Source organism: Bos taurus, chromosome 21 (genome assembly GCF_002263795.3).
Source record: "Bos taurus isolate L1 Dominette 01449 registration number 42190680 breed Hereford chromosome 21, ARS-UCD2.0, whole genome shotgun sequence".
Lineage (NCBI taxonomy): Eukaryota > Metazoa > Chordata > Mammalia > Artiodactyla > Bovidae > Bos > Bos taurus.
The window spans coordinates 6,700,884-6,723,112 of NC_037348.1; the positions used below are offsets into that span (position 1 = coordinate 6,700,884).

Sequence of the window (22,229 nt, forward strand, 5' to 3'; positions counted from 1 at the left end):
GGTTAAGAATCCGCCTGCAACGCAGGAGACATGGGTTCGATCCCTGGGTCAGGAAGATTCCCTGAAGAAGGGAATGGCAACCCACTCCAGTATTCTTGCCTGGAGAAGTCTGTGGACAGAGGAGCCTGGAAGTCTACAGTCCATGGGGTCATAAAGAATCGGACACGACTGAGTGACTAACACACACAAAGACTACTCTAGTCCAGGCCATCTTCTTTTGGGGGAAGGGAAGGGCTTTATCACGCACAATTACCTCACTAGTGTTGATCAGGAAATATCAGATTGACTGTTAAAGGTCATATTTCTGGAAGGGATTGAAACTGCAGTTAAGTCTTGGTTTGCTGTCATGGTGGTGGACATGGCAAATGATACAAGCCATTTTGGGCTTGTTATTTTTAACAAACAAGTTAAGCAAGGTTATAGAATGTAAGATTGACAGACAAAAATCAATTCTCTTCCTATACCCTTGCAATGAATAGTCTGAAAAGGAAATGGAGAAAACAGTTCCATTTCCAGTAGCATCAAAAACAATAGAATACTTAGGAATGAATTTAACAAAAGAAGTACAAGACTTAAACACTGAAAATGACAAAACATTATTGAAAGAAGTTAATGAATATCTAAATACATCCCAGTAGAAAGCCTGATATTGTTAAGAGGACTATACTACACAAATTGATCTACTAACAAAGCATAATCCCTATCAAAATTCCAACTGTCCTTATTGCACAAATGAACAAGCTGACCCTAAAATTTATGTGAAATTGCAAAGGGTTCTGAATAGTCAATACAATTTTTAAAAATAAAAACAAAGTTAGAGGACTTATGCCTCTCAGTTTCAAAAATTATTACAAAGCTAGAGTAATCAAGACAGTACGGTACTTGCATAAAGACAGACATATAGAACAATTAATATAAATGAGTATCTAGAAATAAACATTCTCTCATTTACTATCAGTTAATTTTCAACATGGGATACCAGAACAATCCAATGGAAAAAGAATAGTCTTTTCTATAAATGGTACTGAGACTCTGAATGTCCACATCAAAAAACAAGTTGGATCCCTAGATCATACCATAGACAACAATGAACTCAAAATGCATCAATCAACTAAATGTAAGTGCTGAAGCTATAAAACAAGGAAACATTAGGCATAAATCCTCCTGACTCTAGATTAGGTGATGGTTTCTTAGATATGAAAGTAAAAACACAAGTAATGAAGAAAAAATAAACTAGGACATTATAAAAATTTAAAACTTTGTTCTTCAAAGCCGTAAAGAAAAACCCAATGAGGGAAAAAGCATTTTCACAAATCATATATCTGAAAAGATCATTTTAACTTTCCTGATAGCTCAGTTGGTAAAGTATCCACCTGCAATGCAGGAGACCCCAGTTCGATTCCTGGGTCAGAAAGATCCACCAGAGAAGGGATAGGCTACCCACTCCAGTATTATTGGGCTTCCTTGTGGCTCAGCTGGTAAAGAATTTGCCTTCAATGCAGGAGACCTGGGTTCAATCCCTGGGTTGGGAAGATTCCCCTGGAGAAGGGGGAGGCTACTCACTCCAGTATTCCGGCCAGGAGAATTTCATGAACTGTATAGTCCATGGGGTCACAAAGAGTCAGACACAACTGAGCAACTTTCACTTCAATTCACTTCATTTTAACTAGAATATATCAAGGACTCTTTGGGCTTCCCACATGGCACAGTGGTAAAGAATCTGCCTGCCAATGCAGGAAACCCAAGAAAAATGAGTTCGATCCCTGGGTTGGGAAGATCTGCTAGAGTAGGAAATAACCCACACCAGTGTTCTTGCCTAGAAAATCCCATGGACAGAGGAGACTGGTGGCCTACAGTCCATGGGGGTTTCAGAAGAGTTGGACACGACTGAGTGACTGAAACAACACACATCCATGACTCTTCCAACTCAATAATAAGAAAAATAAACCAATTTAAAAATGGGTAAATTATCTGAGTAGACATTCTCAGAAGAAGATATGCATATGGCCAATAAGCACACGAAAAGATGTTCAACATCATCAGTCATCAAGGAGTTCAAAAATCAAAACCATCATAAAATTCAATAAATGGTATTGGGAAGAATGGATATCAAAATATGAAAGAATGAAGTTGGACTTTTACCTTATGTTCAGTCGCTCAGTTGTGTCTGACTCTTTGTGACCCCATGGAGTGCAGCATGCCAGGCCTCCCTGTCCATCACCAACTCCCAGAGTTCACTCAAACTCATGTCCATTGAGTCGGTGATGCCATCCAACCATCTCATCCTCTGTCAACCCCTTCTCCTCCCATCTTCAATCTTTCCCAGCATCAGGGTCTTTTCCAGTGAGTCAGTTCTTCCCATCAGGTGTCCAAAGTATTGGAACTTCAGCTTCAGCATCAGTCCTTCCAATGAATATTCAGGACTGTTTTCCTTTAGGATTGACTGGTTTGATCCCCTTGCATTCCAAGGGAATCTCGAGTCTTCTCCAACGCTACAGTTCAAAAGCATCAGTTCTTTGGTGCTCAGCCTTCTTTATGGTCCAACTCTCACATCCATACTATGACTACTGGAAAAACCATAGCTTTGACTATAAGCACCTTTGTCAGCAAAGTAACATTTCTTCTTTTTAATACGACATCTAGGTTTGTCATAGTTTTCTTCCAGGGAGTAAGCATCTTAATTTCATGGTTGCAATCAGCATCTGCAGTAATTTTGGAGCACAAGAAAATAAAGTCTGTCACTGTTCCCATTGTTTCCCCATCTATTTCCCATGAAGTGATGGGACCAGATGCCACAATTGTCATTTTTTGAATGCTGAGTTTTAAGCCAGCTTTTTTACTTTCCTCTTTCACCTTCATCAAGAGTCTCTTCAGTTCCTCTTCGCTTTCTGCTATAAGAGTGGTGGCATCTGCATGTCTGAGGTTACTGATATTTCTCCCAGCAATCTTTACCTTATACTATATACAAAAATAAACTCAAAATGGATCAAAGACCTAAATATAAGAGTTAAAGCTAAAACTCTTAGAATAAAATATAGGAAAAAAACTTCATACATTGGTAATGATTTCTTAGATATGACAAAAAGCATAGGCAACGGAAGGGAAAATAGACAAATTGGACATCATCAAATTTGAAAACTGAGCATCAAGGAACATCATCAACAAAGTGAAAAGGCAACCCAAAGCATGGGAGAAAATATTTGCAAGTCATATATTTAATAAAGAAGTAATATCCAGAATATCTAAAGAACTCCTATAACTAAACAACAAATGGTACCCAATTAAGAAATAGGCAAAGAAAATGTTCACTCATTTCTCCAAAGGAGATACACACATGGCTAGTAAGTACTTGAAAAAATGCTCATTATCACTAATCATTAGGGAAATGTCAATCAAACCACAATGAGGACCACTTTGTACCCATGTAGCTAGCTTATATATATAAGCCAGACATATATATATATATATATATATACACACACAGCAAATCAGTGTTGGAGAGGATATGGGGAAATTGGAACCCTCTACACTGTTGATTGAAATGTCAGATGGCACATCCACTGTGGGAAACAGTACAGTGATTCCTTAAAAACTTAAACACAGAATTACCATATGATCCAGCAAGTCCACCCAAAAGAATTAAAAGAATTATATACCCAAAATTATATACCCAAAAGAATTTTTAAAAAAGGAACTCTAACAGAAATTGTACAGCTAGCTTCATAGCATCATCATTCACAATAGTCAGAGGGTGGAAGCAGTACAAGTGTTCCTCTCTGGACAAACAGACAAATGAAACGTGTTACACATGTACAGTGAAATGCTATTCACCCTCCAAAAGGAAGGAAGTTCTGACAGATGCTGCAACATGGATGAGCCTTGAGGACATTATACTTGGTGAAATAAGACGGTTACAGAAGAACAAACACTGTAGGGATCCACTTATATGAGGCACCTGAGCAGACAGTCATAGAGACGGAAAGTTTGATGATGGGGGCTGGGGGAGAGGGGAAGAAGAGGTTATTGTTTATTGAATCTAATTAATTCAGGTTGGGAAGATGAAAAGTTTTGAGATAATGGTGAGGTTGCACCACAATGTGAATGTATTTAATACTACTGAACTGTACGCTGCAAAGCATTAAAAACGGTCAATTTTGTACATATTTTACCACAGTACATGAAAACACAATGGGATACCACTTCACACCCACTAACATAGCTGTAATCAAAATGAGAGATAATAGCAAAAATGTATGGGACTGTAGCTCCCCTGGTGGCTCAGATGGTAAAAAAAAAATCTTCCTGGAATGAAGGAGACCTAGGTTTGATTCCCAGGTGGGGAAGATCCCCTGGAGAAGGAAATGGCAACCCACTCCAGTATTCTTGCCTGGAGAATCCCATGGACAGAGAAGCCCAGTGGGCTACACAAAGAGTCGGACATGACTGAGCAACACACACACACAAATGTTAGTGTGGAGAATTTAGATTTTCATATGCTACTATAGAAATGCAAAACGGTGGAGCTGCTTTGGAAACAGTCTGGAATTTCTCAAATTGTTAAACATAGAGTTAGCATATGATCCAGCAGTTCCACTCCTTGGTATATAGTCAAAAGAAATGAGAACACATGTCCATACAAAAACTATCCACTGACGTTCACTGTAGCATTATTCGTAATAGTTGAAATGTGGAAATAACCCAAATGTCCCTCAACTGATGAACTGATAAATATGGCATATCCATACAATCAAATATTATTCAGTAACAAAAGGGAATGAAATACTGATAGGTGCTATCATGTGGATGAGCCTTGGAAACATCATGCTCAGTGAAAGAATCCAGGCACAAAGAACCACATGTTATGTGTCCATTTATATGAAATGTCCAGAAGAGGCAAGTCTATAGAGACGAAAAGTAGGTTAGGGATTGCTTAGGGCTTAGAGGGGTGGGAGGGGGGATCTACTGGGAGATGACAGCTAAGAGTTGTAGAGTCTCTTTGGAGGGTAATGAAAACATGCTAAATTGATTGTGATGGTTATTTCACAACTCAGAATATTATTGTTCTCTTTATATGGATGAATTGTAGAGTATGTGAATTAGGTCTCAATGGAACTGTTAAAATCATGCTTCTGCTTGCTAATGTATGACCTTGGGCAAGCCACTTAAGCGCTCTGTGCCTTGATTTCCTCATCTGTAGAATGGCTCTCTGTAGGATTGTTACAGGGATCAAATAATTCGAATCATGTTAAGTGCTCAGAACATTGCCTAGTACATAGGAAGCTCCCAAAATGGTTAGCTGGTGCAATATCTAGAGAAACCACTCCTGAAACATATTCCCTTAAGTTGTATTTTAGCAAAGCTTTCCTTCCTTGCCCCCTCCCTCCCTCCGCGGCTCCCTCCCTCCCTGGCTCCCTGCCCCCTTCCCTGCCTCCTTCTCCCTTCCCTGCCCCCTCCCTCCCCCACCTTCCCTGCCCCCTGCCTCCCCCGCTTCCCTGCCCCTTCCACCCTCCCCCTCTCTTCCTCCTTCCTTCCTCTTCCTTTCCCTGGCACGTGAGAACTAACCACACTGACTCAAGAACCTTTTCAGGGAAGCATGGCAAGTTCTCAGACTGACCCAGCTTGGTTTTCAGAGGGGGACTAATGTCCTGTAGCAGAAGCTCACGTGCACAGGCCCGTGTATTCTCTCCCAATCACGCACTGCAGGCTCTCATTTCCTCCTGGAAAAAAACAAATATGTGGATAATATTCCTTTTCAAGGAAATGTATACGAGAACCCATAATTCTCAAGTTTTAAATGGAGAAATGTTGCGTTGAAACTTCGTGTGCAGCTGTGAGGTGTCCCCCTCCATCCCCTGGGAGAACCTCGCAGCCCAGCCCGTTAAGTCCTGGTCGTGCCTCCCCGCCCCGCTCCTCTCACGGACATCTGCTCAATAAAAGCAGCCACGTATCTTCGGGGACTTTAAATGGCACATGTTAAAGGCGTGTTTTGATTGTTCTCATAACAGAGCTGCTGGCTGCAGCCTGCCCTGAGCTGTGAGAGCGACCCGGGCGGACGCGGCGTCTGCCGCTGCTGCGTCCTCCGTGGTGTTTCTGGGACGAGGCCCGGGAGGTCCGGCTCCGGGCCAGCGGCTTCTGCCACGTCTGCTCAGCCCAGGCCGGCGGCGCACGTGGTGAGCACAGCCCGAGTGTCCTAGGAGAGCCCTGTCATCCGCGGAAGGCAGAGCTCTGCTGGCCTGACCTCGGCCGGACACTCACAGCCCCGCGTGCGGCAGCCCTGCCCCAGGGGGAAAGGAAGATGTCCGTCCCTGGAGCTCCCCCGTGGGCATCCCCCTGGGGCCTTTACCTGTTGTGAGGTCAGCATCCAGTCCTGCTTTATGGATGAGCGCCAGGGGCTCAGAGCGGGGAGAAAACGCGCACCAAGTTACAGGACTCAGCACTCAAGCAGGTTCTTCATATTCCTATCATCTGAATCATACAGATTTATTGAAAATTTTCTAAAAATTCAAATGAATTTGTTCTGGTTCCAAATGCCCATATAGACGAGCCATTCCAGAGGGCTTTGAGGAACAGCAGTTCCTCTGAATAAGACAGATGTCTAGACTGAGAATAATAGTTATAGCAGCAATAACAGCTGATATTTATCAGGCCCACAGAGCGCCAGGCCTGAGCTGACCTCCTGGCAGAGGCTTGAGTACTGACTTGTCCAAGGTCACACAGCTGGCAAGCTGATGGAAGGAATACTCAAGGCCAGGCCCATCTGATCCCAGGATCCTGAACGCGACCTGCAGAGACTTTGAGAATGTCTGGCTCTAGTAAGTGGGCATCTTTCACCCTTGGGGCATCCTGATGAAATCGGTCAGGTGTCCCCTAACCAGAGCATGAGTGTGTAAATACAAAAAGGAAGTCCCTGGGTCGGGGCACAGAGGGCTCACCCACTTAATAGCTGGTGGGCTTTGGGCCAGTGTTGCTGTCTCTCTGAGTCAGTTCCTCCATCTGTGAAGCAAACCCAGCAGGCCCTGAGCCGCCTTCCTATGGGAATTCTGGTGGGTCAAAGGCAAGATGGCAGTGAAAAAGTCCTGGGCAGGGCTTCCTGGGTGGCTCTGTGACAAAGAATCTGCCTGCAATTCAGGAGACCCTGGTTCAATTCCTGGGTCAGGAAGATCCCCTGGAGAAGGGATAGGCTACTCATTCCAGTATTCTTGGACTTCCCTGGTAGCTCAGATGGTAAAGAATCCAGCTGCAGTGCGGGATATCTGGGTTCGATCCCTGGGTTGGGAAGATCCCCTGGAGAAGGGAAAGGCTACCCACTGCACTATTCTGACCTGGAGAATTCCATGGACCGTACAGTGCGTGGGGTCCAAAGAGTCAGACGTGACTGAGCAACTAAGTACAGCACATTCGTATCTGGAAAGTCCTGTGGACAGAGGAGCCTGGTAGGCTACACAGTCTGTATGATTGTGGCCAAGTCTTCCCCTCACGGTGCTGTCCACACCAGGCCCCTGGCTTCCCTCCCCAGCTGGCCTCCAGCTTCTCAGACACGGCCCAGGTCTCCAACAGGTCATCTGCTCTGCCGCTTGGCCCAGATGACTTTCCAGGAGGCACTGCCAGTGGGCAGGGTGGCCCACGGGTCCAGACAGGTGGCTCTAGGAGCCACTGCTTGCCGCCCTCGGCCGTTCTCAGCATCCCCTTCTCACATCCTCACTCACCTTCTCGCCCGCATGCAGCTTGCTTGACTGGAGGCTCCCAAGTCATGGCACATCTTGCTGACCTCTAGGTCTAGTTTCCAAAGGTGGAGTGTCACCCCAGCACTGAGGGTTTGTGGATCCCATTTTGTAGGCATCAAACCAAATCTGCTAAAAGTGCCAGCATCTCCTCTTCACCCTCATCCATTCTGCACTTACAGCGCTGGTGACTGGTCTCCCCAGTCCTCCCCCCCATCAGCTTCGCCGCCTCCTGGCTAAATCCAGGGATGCTCTTCAGCCTCATCCAGCCCAGCCCTTCTTGGTGCCTCCTGCACTGTCCACTTGCCCTCACCGGCCTTTCTCATCACCTCTCCTCCCACTCCCATGACTGAGTCCAACCCCAGGTGCTTGCACTCCCCAAGCCCTGCCCCCTGTCCTCCAGTATAAGCTCCCGGATGAGTCGTTAGTCGTTCTTACCCTTGCTGTCTACCAGGACTTTATTGCTTTTGACTTCCAACCCTGTGTCTCCCATCAGGTGGCACCCTTGACCTCCAGAACTGCACCTGCAGACCCTTCCCAGCACCACCGAGTGGCCTAGTGGCCACCTGAAAGTAATACCCCCCTTCCACCCCCAGGTCAACTCCCCTCCCTGTGTTCTTCCCTCGCAGTGGAGGCACCACCAGCATCCTCTGGACCAGTTAGAATCCTGAGCTTAACTCTTGCCTTCTTTCTCTCCATGACCCCATGTACCCACAGCCCTGTCAACTCCACCCTTTCATAGGCTTGTATCAGCGTGCCTGTTTTCCATTTCTCTGCTGCCTTGGTGAAACCCATCATCTTGCCCCAGGGTACACGATCACCGGAGACCCCCAAGGCAGCTTTCCTCCTGCCCACCCTGAAGTATCCTTTAGGATTGGTCATCCCAAACTCACAGTTGCTCCTCAACATTTCATGGGTAGGTGCTCGCTCTCAGAGCCCTGAGCCCTGTTTCTTTGCTTGACCAACTTCACCTTGACCTTCACGACCCAGCTCAAGCTCCATTTCATCCACTGCACTTATCAGACAGTGATGACATTGCCTGTTTTTATGTTTCCCTCTCCCCCAAGGACCACACGCTTGACCGAGCTTTGTGAAGGTGGGGCTGCTGAGCTGAGTGCCCGGGCCCTTGGTTCAGGGCTTGGCATGAAGTTGATGAGGCTGGACAAAGGAGCCATCCCAGTAGCCAAAATCTCTTTAACCTCCCTGCAGCTTCCTGGAGCTTCCGGGCTGTTTCACATCCTTCTTTTTATGCTGTGTGTGGTATTTTCCCTGTGGGATATTTGATTCTGTGTTGGGAATTTGCATGTCTCTACAACAGATGCTCAGGCAATCACATACAGGTGCCTTACCTCGATTAATTTACTTATTGTAAAGAACTTTCCTGGCTCAGAGACAGGCACAGACTAGGTGCCAATGCCAGATCCTTACTGCTGACCCATTTTGGAGATGGATAAAACTGACCCCACAGGCAAACCACTTGCTATCTTAAACACTTGTTATGTTGAAAAAGAACAGCTCACACTTTTTTCACAGTTTGAAGTTGCTGAAAATGAATGACCCACAAATGTCTTCTTTTTGGTTATCTGTGTTGGAGATTCACTTTCTAGTCAACCTAAAATAACTGTGTTAGTAGAATGTGATCCTAAAGATGCCATTGTTTCTTTGTGAGACAGTCACATTTCAGCAGATTGCATGATATCTTTACCTAGTTTAAGTCTTAAATAAAGACTTGAATAGAAACTGAATTTTGAATAGAAGATATAATTTCTCAGAACTATTAATGTGATGTATACTTAAAATACTGACCATCAAAGATGTCTGCATCCTAATCCCTGGAACTCATGAAAATATTAGGTTACATGTCAAAGGAAAGTTAGGGCTGCAGGTGGAATTAGGTTGTTATAGGTCTCCCCCAAATAAAGTTACCAGAACCTGGGAGACAGACATGGAACAGACTCCTCAGAGTCCTCAGAAGGAAACCACCCTGCCATCACTTTAATTTTTTTACTTCCAGCCGCCAGAGCTATAAGAGAATAAATTCTTGTTGTTTTAAGCCCTTCTTTGGGATTGGAATGAAAACTGAACTTTTCCAGTCCTGTGGCCACTGCTGAGTTTTCCAAATTTGTCAGCATATTGAGTGCAGCACTTTCATAGCATCATCTTTTAGTATTTGAAATAGCTCAGCTGGAATTCCATCACCTCCACTAGCTTTGTTCATAGTGATGCTTTCTAAGGCCCACTTGACTTCACATTCCAGGATGTCTGGCTCTAGGTGAGTGATCACACCATCATGGTTATCTCGGTCATGAAGATCTTTTTTTGTGTAGTTCTTCTGTGTATTCTTGCCACCTCTTCTTAATATCTTCTACTTCTGTTAGGTCCATACTGTTTCTGTCCTTTATTGAGCCCATCTTTGCATGAAATGTTCCCTTGGTATCTCTAATTTTCTTGAAGAAGATCTCTAGTCTTGCCCTTTCTATAGCTGTCCTCTATTCCTTTGTGTTGATGACTTAGGAAGGCTTTCTTATCTCTCTGTGCTTCTCTTTAGAACTCTACATTCAGATGGATGTATCTTTCCTTTTCTCCTTTGCATTTCACTTCTCTTCTTTTCTCAGCTATTTGTAAGGCCTCTTCAGACAATCATTTTGCCTTTTTGCATTTCTTTTTCTTGGGAATGGTCTTGATCACTGCTTTCTGTACAATGTCATGAACCTCAATCCATAGTTTTTGAGGCACTCTGTCTATCAAATCTAATCCCTTGAATTTATTTTTGTCACTTCCACTGTATAATTGTAAGGGATTTGATTTAGGTCATACTTGAATAGTCTAGTGGTTTTCCCTAATTTCTTCAATTTAAGTCTGAATTTAATGATCTGAGCCACAGTCAGCTCCCCGTCCTGTTTTTGCTTGACTGTATAGAGCATCTCCATTTTGGCTGCAAAGAATATAATCAGTCTGATTTCTGTATTGACCATCTGGTGATGTCTACGTGTAGAGTCTTCTCTTGTGTTGTTAGAAGAGGGTGTTTACTATGACCAGTGCATTCTGTTGGCAAAACTCTATTAGCCTTTGCCCTGGTTCATTTTGTACTCCAAGGCCAAACTTGCCTGTTACTCCAGGTATCTCTTGACTTCCTAGTTTTGCATTCCAGTCCCCTATGATGAAAAGGACATCTTTTTTTGGCGTTAGTTCTGGAAGGTCTTGTAGGTTCATTTAACCATTCAGCTTCAGCTTCTTCGGCATTAGTGGTTGGAGCATAGACTTGGATGACTGTGATATTGAATGGTCTGCCTTGGAAACGAACAGAGATCATTCTGTCATTTTTAAGATTGCACCCAAGTACTGCATTTTGGACTCTCTTGTTGACTATGAGGGTTACTCCATTTTTTTAAGGGATTCTTGCCCACAGTAGATACAATGGTCATCTGAGTTAAATTCACCCATTCCAGTCCATTTTTGTTCACTGATTCCTAAAATGTCAATGTTCACTCTTTGCCATCTCCTGTTTGACCACTTCTAATTTGCCTTGATTCATGGACCTAACATTCCAGGTTCCTATGCAATAGTGTTCTTCACAGCATCAGACTTTACTTCCATCACCAGTCACATCCATAACTGGACGTTGTTTTCACTTTGGCTCCATCTCTTCATTCTTTCTGGAGTTATATCTCCACTCTTCTTCAGTAGCATATTGGGTACCTACCAACCTGGGGTGTTCATTTTTCAGTGTCCTGTCTTTTTGCCTTTTCATACTGTTCATAGGATTCTCGAGGCAAGAATACTGAAGTGGTTTGCCATTCCCTTCTCCAGTGGACTATGTTTTTGTCAGAACTCTCCACTTTGATCCATCTATTTTGGGTGGCCCTACATGGTGTGGCTCATAGTTTCCTTGAGTTAGACAAGGCTGTGGTCCATGTGGTCATTTTGGTTAGTGTTTTGTACTTGGGATTTTCATTCTGTCTGCAGTGACCACAGGACTAGAAAAGGTCAGTTTTCATTCCAATCCTAAAGAAAGACAATGCCAAAGAATGTTCAAACTACCACACAATTGCAGTCATCTCACACACTAGCAAAGAAATGCTCAAAATTCTCCAAGCAAGGCTTCAACAGTACATGAACCAAGAACTTCCAGATGTTCAAGCTGGATTTAGAAAAGGCAGAGGAACCAGAGATCAAATTTCCAACATTCATTGGATCATAGAAAAAGCAAGAGAGTTTCAGAAAAACATCTATTTCTGCTTTACTGACTATGCCAAAGTCTTTGACTGTGTGGATCACAACAAACTGTGGAAGAGTTTGGGAATGCCAAACATAAAGAGATGGGAATGCCAGACCACCATACCTGCCTCCTGCGAAATCTGTATGCAGGTCAAGAAGCAAAAGTTAGAACTGGACATGGAACAACAGACTGGTTCCAAATTGGGAAAGGACTACGTCAACGGTGTATATTGTCACCCTGTTTATTTAACTTATATGCAGAATATATCATGAGAAATGCCAGGCTAGATGAAGCACAAGCTGGAATCAACATTGCCAGGAGAAATATCAATAACCTCAGATAGGCAGATGACACCACCCTTATGGCAGAAAACAAAGAGGAACTAAAGAGCCTCTTGATGAAAGTTAAAGGGGAGAGTGAAAAAGCTGGCTTAAAACTCAACATTCAGAAAACAAAGATCATGGCATCTGGGCTCATCACTTCATGGCAAATAGATGGGAAAACAATGGGAATAGTGAGAGACTTTATTTGGGGGGGCTCCAAAATCATCGCAGATGGTGACTGCAGCCATGCTTGCTCCTTGGAAGAAAAGCTATGACAAACCTAGACAGCATATTAAAAAACAGAGACATTACTTTGGTGACAAAGATTCATCTAGTCAAAGCTATGGTTTTTCCAGTAGTCATGTATGGATGTGAGAGTTGAACTATAAAGAAAGCTGAGCACCGAAGAATTTATGCTTTTGAACTGTGATGTTGGAGAAGACTCTTGAGAGTCCCTTGGACTGCAAGGAGCTCCAACCAGTCCATCCTAAAGGAAATCAGTCCTGAATATTCATTGGGAGGACTGATGCTGAAGCTGAAGTTCCCATACTTTGGCTTCCTGATGAGAAGAACTGATTCATTGGAAAAGACCCTGATGGTGGGAAAGATAGAAGGCAGGAGGAGAAGGGGATGACAGAGGAAGAGATGGTTGGATGGCATCACCGACTCAATGGACATGAGTTTGAGCAAGCTCCCAGAGTTGGTGATGGACAGGGAAGCCTGGTGTGCTGCAGTCCATGGGGTTGCAAAGAGTCAGACACCACTGAGCAACTGAACTGAACTGTTTTAAGCCACTCAGCTTGTGGTACTTCTTCGCAGCAGCTCTAGGAAATTAATACAGGTTTCTAGTCATCTGGTTTTTCCTGAATTATCTGAGTGGGTCCAGTATAATTGCAAGGGTCCTAAACCAGAAGAGGGAAGCAGAAGAGAAGGTTGAAGTGATATAGTGCGAGAAGAGTTCTTCTTGATTTACTGGTTTTGAAGACAGAAGAAGGTGCCACCAGCCGGGGACTCAGGGCAGTGTATAGAAGCTAGGAAAGACAAGGAAGCAGAGTCTTCCTCGAGTCTCCAGAAGGAACCAGCCGTGCAGCACCTTGATTTTAGCCCCTTGAGATCCACGTTAGTTCTTCTGCCTCCAGAAGTGAAAGATAATCAGTCTGTATTTTTTTGTGCCCTTAAGTTTATAGCAGTTTGCGACAGCAGTTAAAAAAAAAAAAAACAAACAGGGTGTCAGGTAGTGACAGCGCTGTCCAAAAGCTAGTAGTCCCCCCTCATCCGTGGGCCGTACGCCCCAAGCCCCCCAGTAGATGCCCGAAACCCAGGGTAGTACTGAACCCTGCAGGTATTTACATACTGTGTATTTCCTGTACTAAGCGGCAGGGAGCCTATACAGTGTGGATAAGCTGGGCAAAGACATGGGTCCCATCCCGGGTGGGACTGACTGGGATGGTGGGAGATTTCATCCCACTGCTCAGAACAGAGCACAGTTTAAACTATGAATTGTTTATTTCTGGAATTTCCCACTTAATGTCTTCAGATTGCAGTTGGCTGCTAGTAAACTGGGGAAAGTGAAACCACAGATAAAGGCGGAAAACTACCTGGTTAGAATGATTGAACTTGGCACACATACAAAGGAGGTGCATCTGTGTCAGCTGGACAGGAGAGGCTGACCTGACCCTGTGGGAATGGGGGAGGGACCTGAATGATGGAAGTATTATGGTGGCTTCATCAAGAATTACAGTTTTATTGCTTTTAAGAAGAACTACTAACTCAAACTCAGCTAATGAATGTCGCTGTTAAGATTTTTAGAGGATATGAGTGAAGAAAGCTCAGGTTTGCATTGTAATTGTAGTACACATTGTTGTGTGGAACTGTTGGCCCTTCTCAAGTTAGTAGACTTGGAATCGATGGGACTTGACTGTGATGTCCAGGCGTGTGATGTCATCTCCTGTCCCACATGGGCTTCATGCAGCCGAGGCCCTTCAGCGGAAGTGGTTTCTTTCTGTCACCGAGAGCAAAGTCTTAGGGAGGCCACTTTTCATCCGCATTCCTCACCGAGGTGTTTCTTAAGTTCAGGAGCAAGAAGGTCCAGCTGAAAAATAGTTCCAATAACCTTTAGCAGGTGTGCCTACGACACAGAGCCCTCCTGTCGGTGGCTCGGCACATGTTTCAGGCAGGGATGGACCTAAGGATTCTTCTGGAAAGAGGACAAGGGTACGTGAGCTCTTTTCCATCCTGTCAGCCTTTTGAAAAGCACCAGCTTCCGGTGGCTCAGATGGTAAAGAATCCGATCAAACACTGACCTGGGTTCAATTCCTGGGTGCAAAGATCCCCTGGAGGAGGGCATGGCGACCCACTCCAGTATTCTTGCCTGGAGAATCCCCATGGACAGAGGAGTCTGGTAGGAGTCCATGGGGTCACAAGAGTCGGACATGACTGAGCGACTAAGCACAGCACACAGCAGACACGAGAGGTAAAGGAGAGGAGGACCTAGGGGGCTGGCAGTCCCTCCAAGCTCTATGGGAATCTGACCCCCACAGACCTGACTTTTCTAGCCAGTGGTGGGCCGGGAGGAGCCCCCAAGGCAGGACTGCTGAGCCCTGCCAGCAGTTCCCTGTCTCCTGTCCCTGTGTCCTGGATGTGACCTTTGTGTGAACAGAGTTGGTACCCACATTCCCTAGAGCACATGCTCTGATTGTGTGCCCAGAAGTGGAGAAGCTGGCACCCATGGCAGTGGCATGCATGCGGAGGCAATGATAGCCCCATGAGTATGCCATGGCAGTGTTTGCGTATCCCATGAGTATCCCACAGTGGGGATGTGCTGTGCTTCTGGGCTCAGCCCTGGGAAGCACAACAAATACAAAAGGCAGCAGCAGGATTCTAGGCCATTTCACAGGTCAGCAGAACAGCCTGACCTCAACCTAAAACCTAGGTCTCCACCTAAAACCTAACACTTACATTTGCAGAGTTAATTGCAAAAGGTCAGGACGAAGGAGATTTGGCTGAGAGTCAGTTCTTGAGAGAAAAACATAATAGGTGCTAGCAGAGGTCAGTGTAGTTGGTTGCTTTAAGAAAAAAAGGAAATGGCGCAGAGTTGGGGAGCATTCATGAAAGCAAGTCCCCACTTAAAGAGAAAACCAGCACATTCTCTCGCCACTTTCAGGTCACATCTGGACCATCCTATTTGTGACATATCAATCCGTTTTAAGAACAGCAGTGACTGATTTGAGACTTACAACGGATTGAGAATCTGTACATTATTCTGATCAAGAGAAGAGAAAACTTAAAAGGGGAACCAAAGACCTATCTTCAGATATTTGAGAGGGAATTCTTATACTCTAAAGACCAGGACTAGGAGAAATGGATAGGAGTTGGTTCACGTCTTTCAGAAGTGTTCAAGCAGTTGTCAGGCACTGAAATGGAAGCAAGGCTGCGTGCCATCTGCAAAGTCTTCATCTCCCACCAAGGAGACACAGAATAACAACAATACCAGTTCCATTATACGGCAGTGTGCCAGGCACTGCCAGAAGCAGTCTGCAGGCGGTGTGCTGCTTGTCCTCGCCCCCAAGGCTGGCACTGCATCTCCATCTTCGTAGCATAAGCAAGGGGTCTGATGAGAGGAGCGTCACTGCAGTTAGTCCCTGGGCCACGAAGGACAGAGTGGTGAGCTCTGCCAAGGGGTCTGGAGTGAGCTCTAGATAAGGTGGCCTGAGCTTGCCCTAAGGGATGAGAAGGAGTCATGTCAGGATGGAACTGGGTAGCCCCATCTTCTCAAAACTTAGCCCAACACCCCCCAGCGCCCCAGCTGGTCCAGGCCACCCTTTTCTCCCACCTGGACCACTGCAGTGGCCTCCTCCCTGCCCTCCCTAAAGCCTCCACCCACTGTAGGCTCGCCGCCGCGCAGAGCCAGGGTGGCCCTGGAGGGGCGTGCCCTCCTTTCGCTAAAGCCCCCAGACTGCATCTTATTGAAGCAGGAGGCAGCAGCCCGCCAGGCCCTGCGTGACCTCCCGCTGCGGCCTCTCAGGTCCTGCCCTCTCCTGCTCACCCCCTCCCCGGCCACACTTGCTCCCGGCTGCCCTCGGCCCTGCCAACACATGCCGCCTCCAGGGCCTTTGCACCTGCTGTGCGCTCTGCCGACATCTTCTCCCAGAAAGCACGGGGCTCCTGCCTCACTTTCTCCCAAGCGCTGTCCATGGCAGACCACGCCCCACCTTGGATAAAATAGTGCTAACCCTCGCCTCGCCTCGTCCGCCCCGTGCTGCTTTGCTTTCCTCTGAAGCACTTATTACGGTGTGGCACATTCTCTCTGTGTCTGTGATATAGAACATGTTATACGGCAGGCTACAGTCCATGGGTCGCAAAGAGTCCAACATAACTGAGCAGCTAACACTCACCTTCAATCAGCTTTCATGCGCTCTATTACAGTACGTTGGATTCTGTTGTATATTGCTCACCGGTTTACTTTCTGTCCCCAAGATTCAGAGGCAGGCTTTGTTTCGTTCTCTGCCTCATCACCAGCACCTAGATGTTTCCAAGGGGGATGGCCTCATCAGGTGGGATCTGGGTCTGACTGTTGTGAGAACTGAGTGGTTATCAGCCCTGACCCTCCAGGCGGCACTGCTTTGTCAGGCAGTGAGCTCCTGGAACTGCCACTACTGGGGGCTCGCAAGGGCTTTCCAGGTGGTGCTCGTGGTGAAGAACCCACCTGCAATGCAGGAGATGTGGGTTCGATCCCTGGGTCAGGAAGATCCCCTGGAGGAGGAAATGGCAACCCACTCCAGTATTCTTGCCTGGAGAATCCCATGAACAGAGGAGCCTGGCAGGCTACAGTCCATAGGGTCACAAAGAGTCGGACATGACGGAGGCGACTCGGCACACACGCGTGCCAGGGACCACAGCACAGAGAGTCCCTGAAAGGACATTCCAAGCCCTGTTTGGGTCCTGAGAAATCATGATTCTTAAACTGCCTAGCTCCTTTCCAGCACCGTAAGGCCAGCGGAGACCTGACAGAGTTGGGATCATTGAAATGTTAGGCAGGTGGAGAAAGCCATAGTTGAGCACTTTCAGCTGGTGGCCTCAGCAGCTTAGTCACTCTCCAGAGACTTTGACCATCCTGAGTTGCCTTCTCAAGAGTGACAGTCCCCACTCAGAAGGGCCCGCCACCGTTTGGAAAGCAGGGAGGCCTGGTGTGTTTGAGCTGGGGCTAGGGCGTCCTCTGTCGAGGGCTGTGCCGGTCACCTTTTGCTGCAGTGACGAACAACCCCAGAATCCCAGTGGCATACCACAGCATCATGTATGGCAGAGCCCAGCGGTGGGGCAGCTCCTGTACTGGACCTGCTGTTCTCACGGCAGAGAGCAGTAAGAGAGAGAGACGAGCCACAGAGTCACCCAGAGCTTCTGCTGGGATGTGGCCCGCTTCGTGTCCATCACACCTGAACAAAGATGGCCCAAGATAGCAGGATGGAGACATAGGGACAGTAACAGTCTGACGTGGGGAGTGGGGTCAGAAAGGTTTCTGTCCTGAGAAGACCACTGAACCACTCGACTCAGACAGCTCTGATAGTCTGGAATTATCTCCAAACCCAACTGCAAAGCTGCATCCGCCTTCTTCCCTCCCACAGCAGGCCCACGATGCTGCGATCTGTCTGGAAGGCCCTTTGTCCTCTTACCGTCTTGTCTTTCTCCGGGCAGGTGGGTGGCAGGCCCGTGGAGCCCCTGCTCAGCAACCTGCGAGAAGGGCATCCAGCACCGGGAAGTGACCTGCGTGTACCAGCTGCAGAACGGCACTCATGTTGCCACCCGGCCCCTCTACTGCCCCGTGCCCCGGCCATCGCCAGTGCAGAGCTGCGAGGGCCAGGACTGCCTGTCCATCTGGGAGGCGTCGGAGTGGTCACAGGTGGGTGCCTGGGCTGCCCTCAGGGCTGAGACGACCGCCAGGGCCCCGGGGCCTTGTCTGCAAGGACCCCAAAATGGCCCCTTTCCCTCCGTGCTGTTTGTGACACATCCGCAGGAATATCCTCACCCAGACCCTGGAGCAGCTCAAAGCCGCGTTCTGGGTCACATATTTTCAAATTCCATCTGATGTTTCAACATGGCCCAAAAATCATGGATAGTGTATTTTTTATAATATATATCACAGTACTGTTTGTTTTCTGTGAGAATTCTCTTGTAAATATAGATGGAGGGATGGATAGTTGGATGGATAGGAGATAGGTAGGTGGGTAGACAGATAGATACCTTTTCATCTCTTTTGCGCACTCTGGACCTGTAGGGTGGTTAGGTTGGGAAAGTGCTTTCAAAGACTTGCCTTCAGCTCCACGGCAGTCTTGGTGGAGCTGCCTTTGCAAGAGGCGGGCGGATGCTGGGAGAGACAGCTTTTGGTGTGTGAGTTGGAGTCACAAATCTCATGCCATGTAACATTTTGGAAAGAGGTCAATTAAGCTTTAAGTTTTAACTTTGAAGACTGATCCTGGAAATATTTTATCTTTGGTAATATCATCCATCAAGGCTTTGCAGTGAACTTACATTAATGATTTTGATTGTTTGGCTATAAAACAAACAAACCAAATAAAATAGCTGAATAAAGGGCAAGCTTCCCCGAGGTCTTCCATCAGACGTGTTCTAGGAAAGTCAGAAAAGCTAAATCCAAGACACTCTTCAGTGTGGAAAGTATTTTTAAAGTTTCTTTTTATTGCCAAACAGTTGGAATTATTTTGAATAAGAAAGTATTCAGCCCATTTTTAATGAAGGAAAAGTCTGCCCTTGGGCGACTGAATTTACTTTTTAGGCAGATTCTGACATGTACCTGTTTAAAGAGGAGAGGTTTTTGCCTACCCCTTAGGATATTTTAGGGAAAGGACAGAGTTTAATTTTTTTTTAATTTTTTCTCTTTACATGTACCTAGGTTAAGAAGTTTAACATTCAGTGGGCTTTTAGGGAGGGTAGTTGGAAAGCTAGGGGCAGGTGTGTAGTCTCCCTTGCCATGAGCTTAGGGCCTTGATCACCTGGTTCTTGATCCAAATAAGATTTATGTTTTAATCAGAAAAACCATAAATTTTCCACCTATAGGACTCTTACAGGGAAAAGAAAAAAATGCCTCTTACCAAATAAACAAGCCTGACATAATCAACTATCATTATAGTCTTAAAGAGGTCTATTTTGGAAAGTGTGAGACAGTTGGAGCAAGATTTAAAGAAATATCTCCATCTCTGTTTCTGTATCTGTGTGTTGCCTGATGCTAGTCCTGAAATAGTATCCACACCAATCAGTCTAATTCTGCCTCAGCCAAGGCTCACAATGCTTCTTTATAAACATTTGATGCAGAATCAAATCTTTCCTCCCTGAGATGCTCACAAAATTGGTATCCCTACAACTTTACCACATACGGAAGTACCTCTTACACTTCTTCTTCTGGAAACAAATGGGTTTAAATTTCTCCTGGGTGAGTTTTTATTGCTGGGCTTGCCTGTATTCAGCTGGCAGTGTTGCCCACTGGCACCAGGAGTCCCCAGCTTCTTCCCCACTTCGTCAGAATAAGGAACAAATATTAAAAGGAAGCAAAAGGTAGCAACTGTCTCCTGTCTTTGACTTCTGGTTCGTACCCCTGGGTCAGAAACCAAGAGAGAAATTGGACATTGCCCTCCCAGGTCCCTTGCAGGGTGATCCCAGCCTGCAGCAGTGCCCTCCCTAAAGGCTTTCCCACCAACAGGCTGCTGGTCAAAAGGGGCCAGACCAGGATTTGGTCAAGAAGTGGGCTGGGTGTTGAGTGTTTGAAGTCCCTTTAAAACTCACACACAAGATCAAATGCAATTGCTCTTCCAACCCCTTGCCCCTCAATGATACCATAATGACCTGTGAAATGTGTATTTCTTCTAAAACAAACCAGTTTAAATTCATCTCAAAAAAGTAAATAAAGAAAACAAGAATAGGACCTTCAGATGGAGAGCTAGGTTGAATTCATAGGAAAAATCAAACTAGATAACATTTTGAGATAAATGTTAATAACAAATAGAACATTTGTCCTTTATGTGCATTTTTCCAGTGGACATAGTGGAACTTGTGAAAAGTCAAGTTTGTTGTAGCTCAAGAAAAATCGCTATGTACCCTCCCATATTTTCGTCAATCACGCAAGTGTGAGAACCAAAGTTAGAGCTGTTGGGGCTCCACTCGTGCTTCTGCGGCTGATGGGACCCCCCCCCAGCTGTTGGGAGGGAGTCCCCTCTGGATCTCCCTGGTCTCTTCATGTCTGTGCATTGGACAGAACCCTGCCTTCAGCCCACCATCTCTGCAGGCTGCATTTTTGTCTCCATGGTGGGGACTGGGCTTCCCCACATGACGAACCAAAGGGTGGGCTCCCCAGGTTCCCCAACCAGGTCACCTCTGCTTGCTGATCAAGTCAGTTATGTCTCCCAGGATCAAGGGTCCTCTCCTCCTTGTGCTTTGTTTTTTTCTTCCCCAAACTCGTTTATTTTTAACTGAAGGAAAATTGCTTCACAATATTGTGTTGGCCTCTGGCGTCCGTCCACGTGAGTCAGCTGCGGGTATACATGTGTCTCTCCCTCTTTAACCTCCCCCCGACCTCCCACCCCTCCCACCCCTCCAGGTAGTTACAGAGCCAGGATTTGAGTTCCCTCCTGCTTTGTTTTGAGATGGGTAAGAACTCACTCGTGTCAGCCAGGCATCAGCCGATCTCCAGCCCAGAGAGTAGGGCTGGGAACTTACCAACTGGGCTCCAGACCACCCCCCAGGTCTGCCTCCTCTGTGCCTTGTCACCTCCCCAGCTCTGTCCATGTTTCCATGGATCTTGCTGCCTAGGGGTGTGGGAAACTGAGGATTCACGCATCACTCCTCTGGGTCCCCTGCCCACACCATCTCTTCCTGTGTTTCCCAGGAAGTAAAATAGCACAGGGAACATTACCCTGTTACCATTCTTGGCGTTCACATGAAACCCAGGGGCTTGCCAGGCACCTTCTGTGAGAGTCACTGGGGGCTTTGCTCTCCATCTCCTCCCCGCCGCCAACCCTGAACTGGTGCCTTTGCTCCAGAGTGGCTCAGGCCAAGCACAGGACCTGGAGGCCAGCTGGGCGGAGCCGGGTGGGACCATGTGCATAAGACTCAAAAAGGCCAGGAGCTTTTCGAGGACAGAAAAATAGCATCCTCATCCTTGCATCCTCAGTGCTGGGGCTGGTACCTGGTAGGCACTTAACAGGTGTGGATAGACCTGACTGGATTGGACTGGATTCAGTCTCCGAGTGGTGTCTTGCAGTGTTCTGCCAGCTGTGGCAAAGGCACACAGAAACGGACTGTGACATGCACCAACTCCCAAGGAAAATGCGATGCGTCCACTAGGCCGAGAGCCGAGGAGCCCTGTGAGGACTACTCCGGCTGCTACGAGTGGAAAACTGGGAGCTGGTCTAAGGTGAGTATGGCGCCTGCGCGCCCATCCTGCCCGGAAGTGGAGGCGCCTCAGGGGCTCAGCCCTCCCACATCCTGCCCGGAAGCGGAGGCGCCTCAGGGGCTCAGCCCTCTCACCGTGGGCCCCAGTTCAACCAGATGGTCCCAGTCTCACCAGCTGAATTCACTTTCTCTCCCAACTCCACACCTGCTGGTGACCCCATATGGGATCCACTTACAAGGGCCCCAAGAACCCCCAAAACAGGAAAGAGTGCCAAGGGGAGCCATGCATCCTGTAGTGGGTTTGGTCACCAGCCGTTGAGAGAACCTCCTCAGCGGTTGGGAGTCTGTCCCCAGGCAGACACAGAGGTTCTGTGGGCAGACAGAGCATCATTGTCCCCAGAGCCCTTGGGCGAGGGCTGGACAACACTTGATGGGAAAGCACAGGGCCCTGGGGTGAGGAAAGGAGGACATCTCCCAGAGCCTCAGGGCAGGGGGGTTCAACAGCATTCAAGTGAATGAAAGTTCCCTGTAGCTATTCCTTCATTCATTCGTCTGATATCCTTGACACAT

The 22,229-nt window shown here is 46.8% G+C and overlaps 1 protein-coding gene across 3 annotated transcripts in view; it reads left to right on the plus strand.

Annotated features, from left to right (window-relative positions):
• ADAMTS17 (ADAM metallopeptidase with thrombospondin type 1 motif 17) overlaps positions 1 to 22,229 on the plus strand; it is a 410,186-nt gene that overhangs the window by 369,148 nt on the left and 18,809 nt on the right. For all 3 annotated transcript variants that reach the window (XM_024982263.2, XM_024982261.2, XM_024982262.2), the window contains exons 20-21: positions 17,955 to 18,159; positions 21,529 to 21,681. In XM_024982263.2, coding sequence (XP_024838031.1) covers positions 17,955 to 18,159; positions 21,529 to 21,681 — 358 coding nt within the window. The remainder of the gene's footprint in view (positions 1 to 17,954; positions 18,160 to 21,528; positions 21,682 to 22,229) is intronic.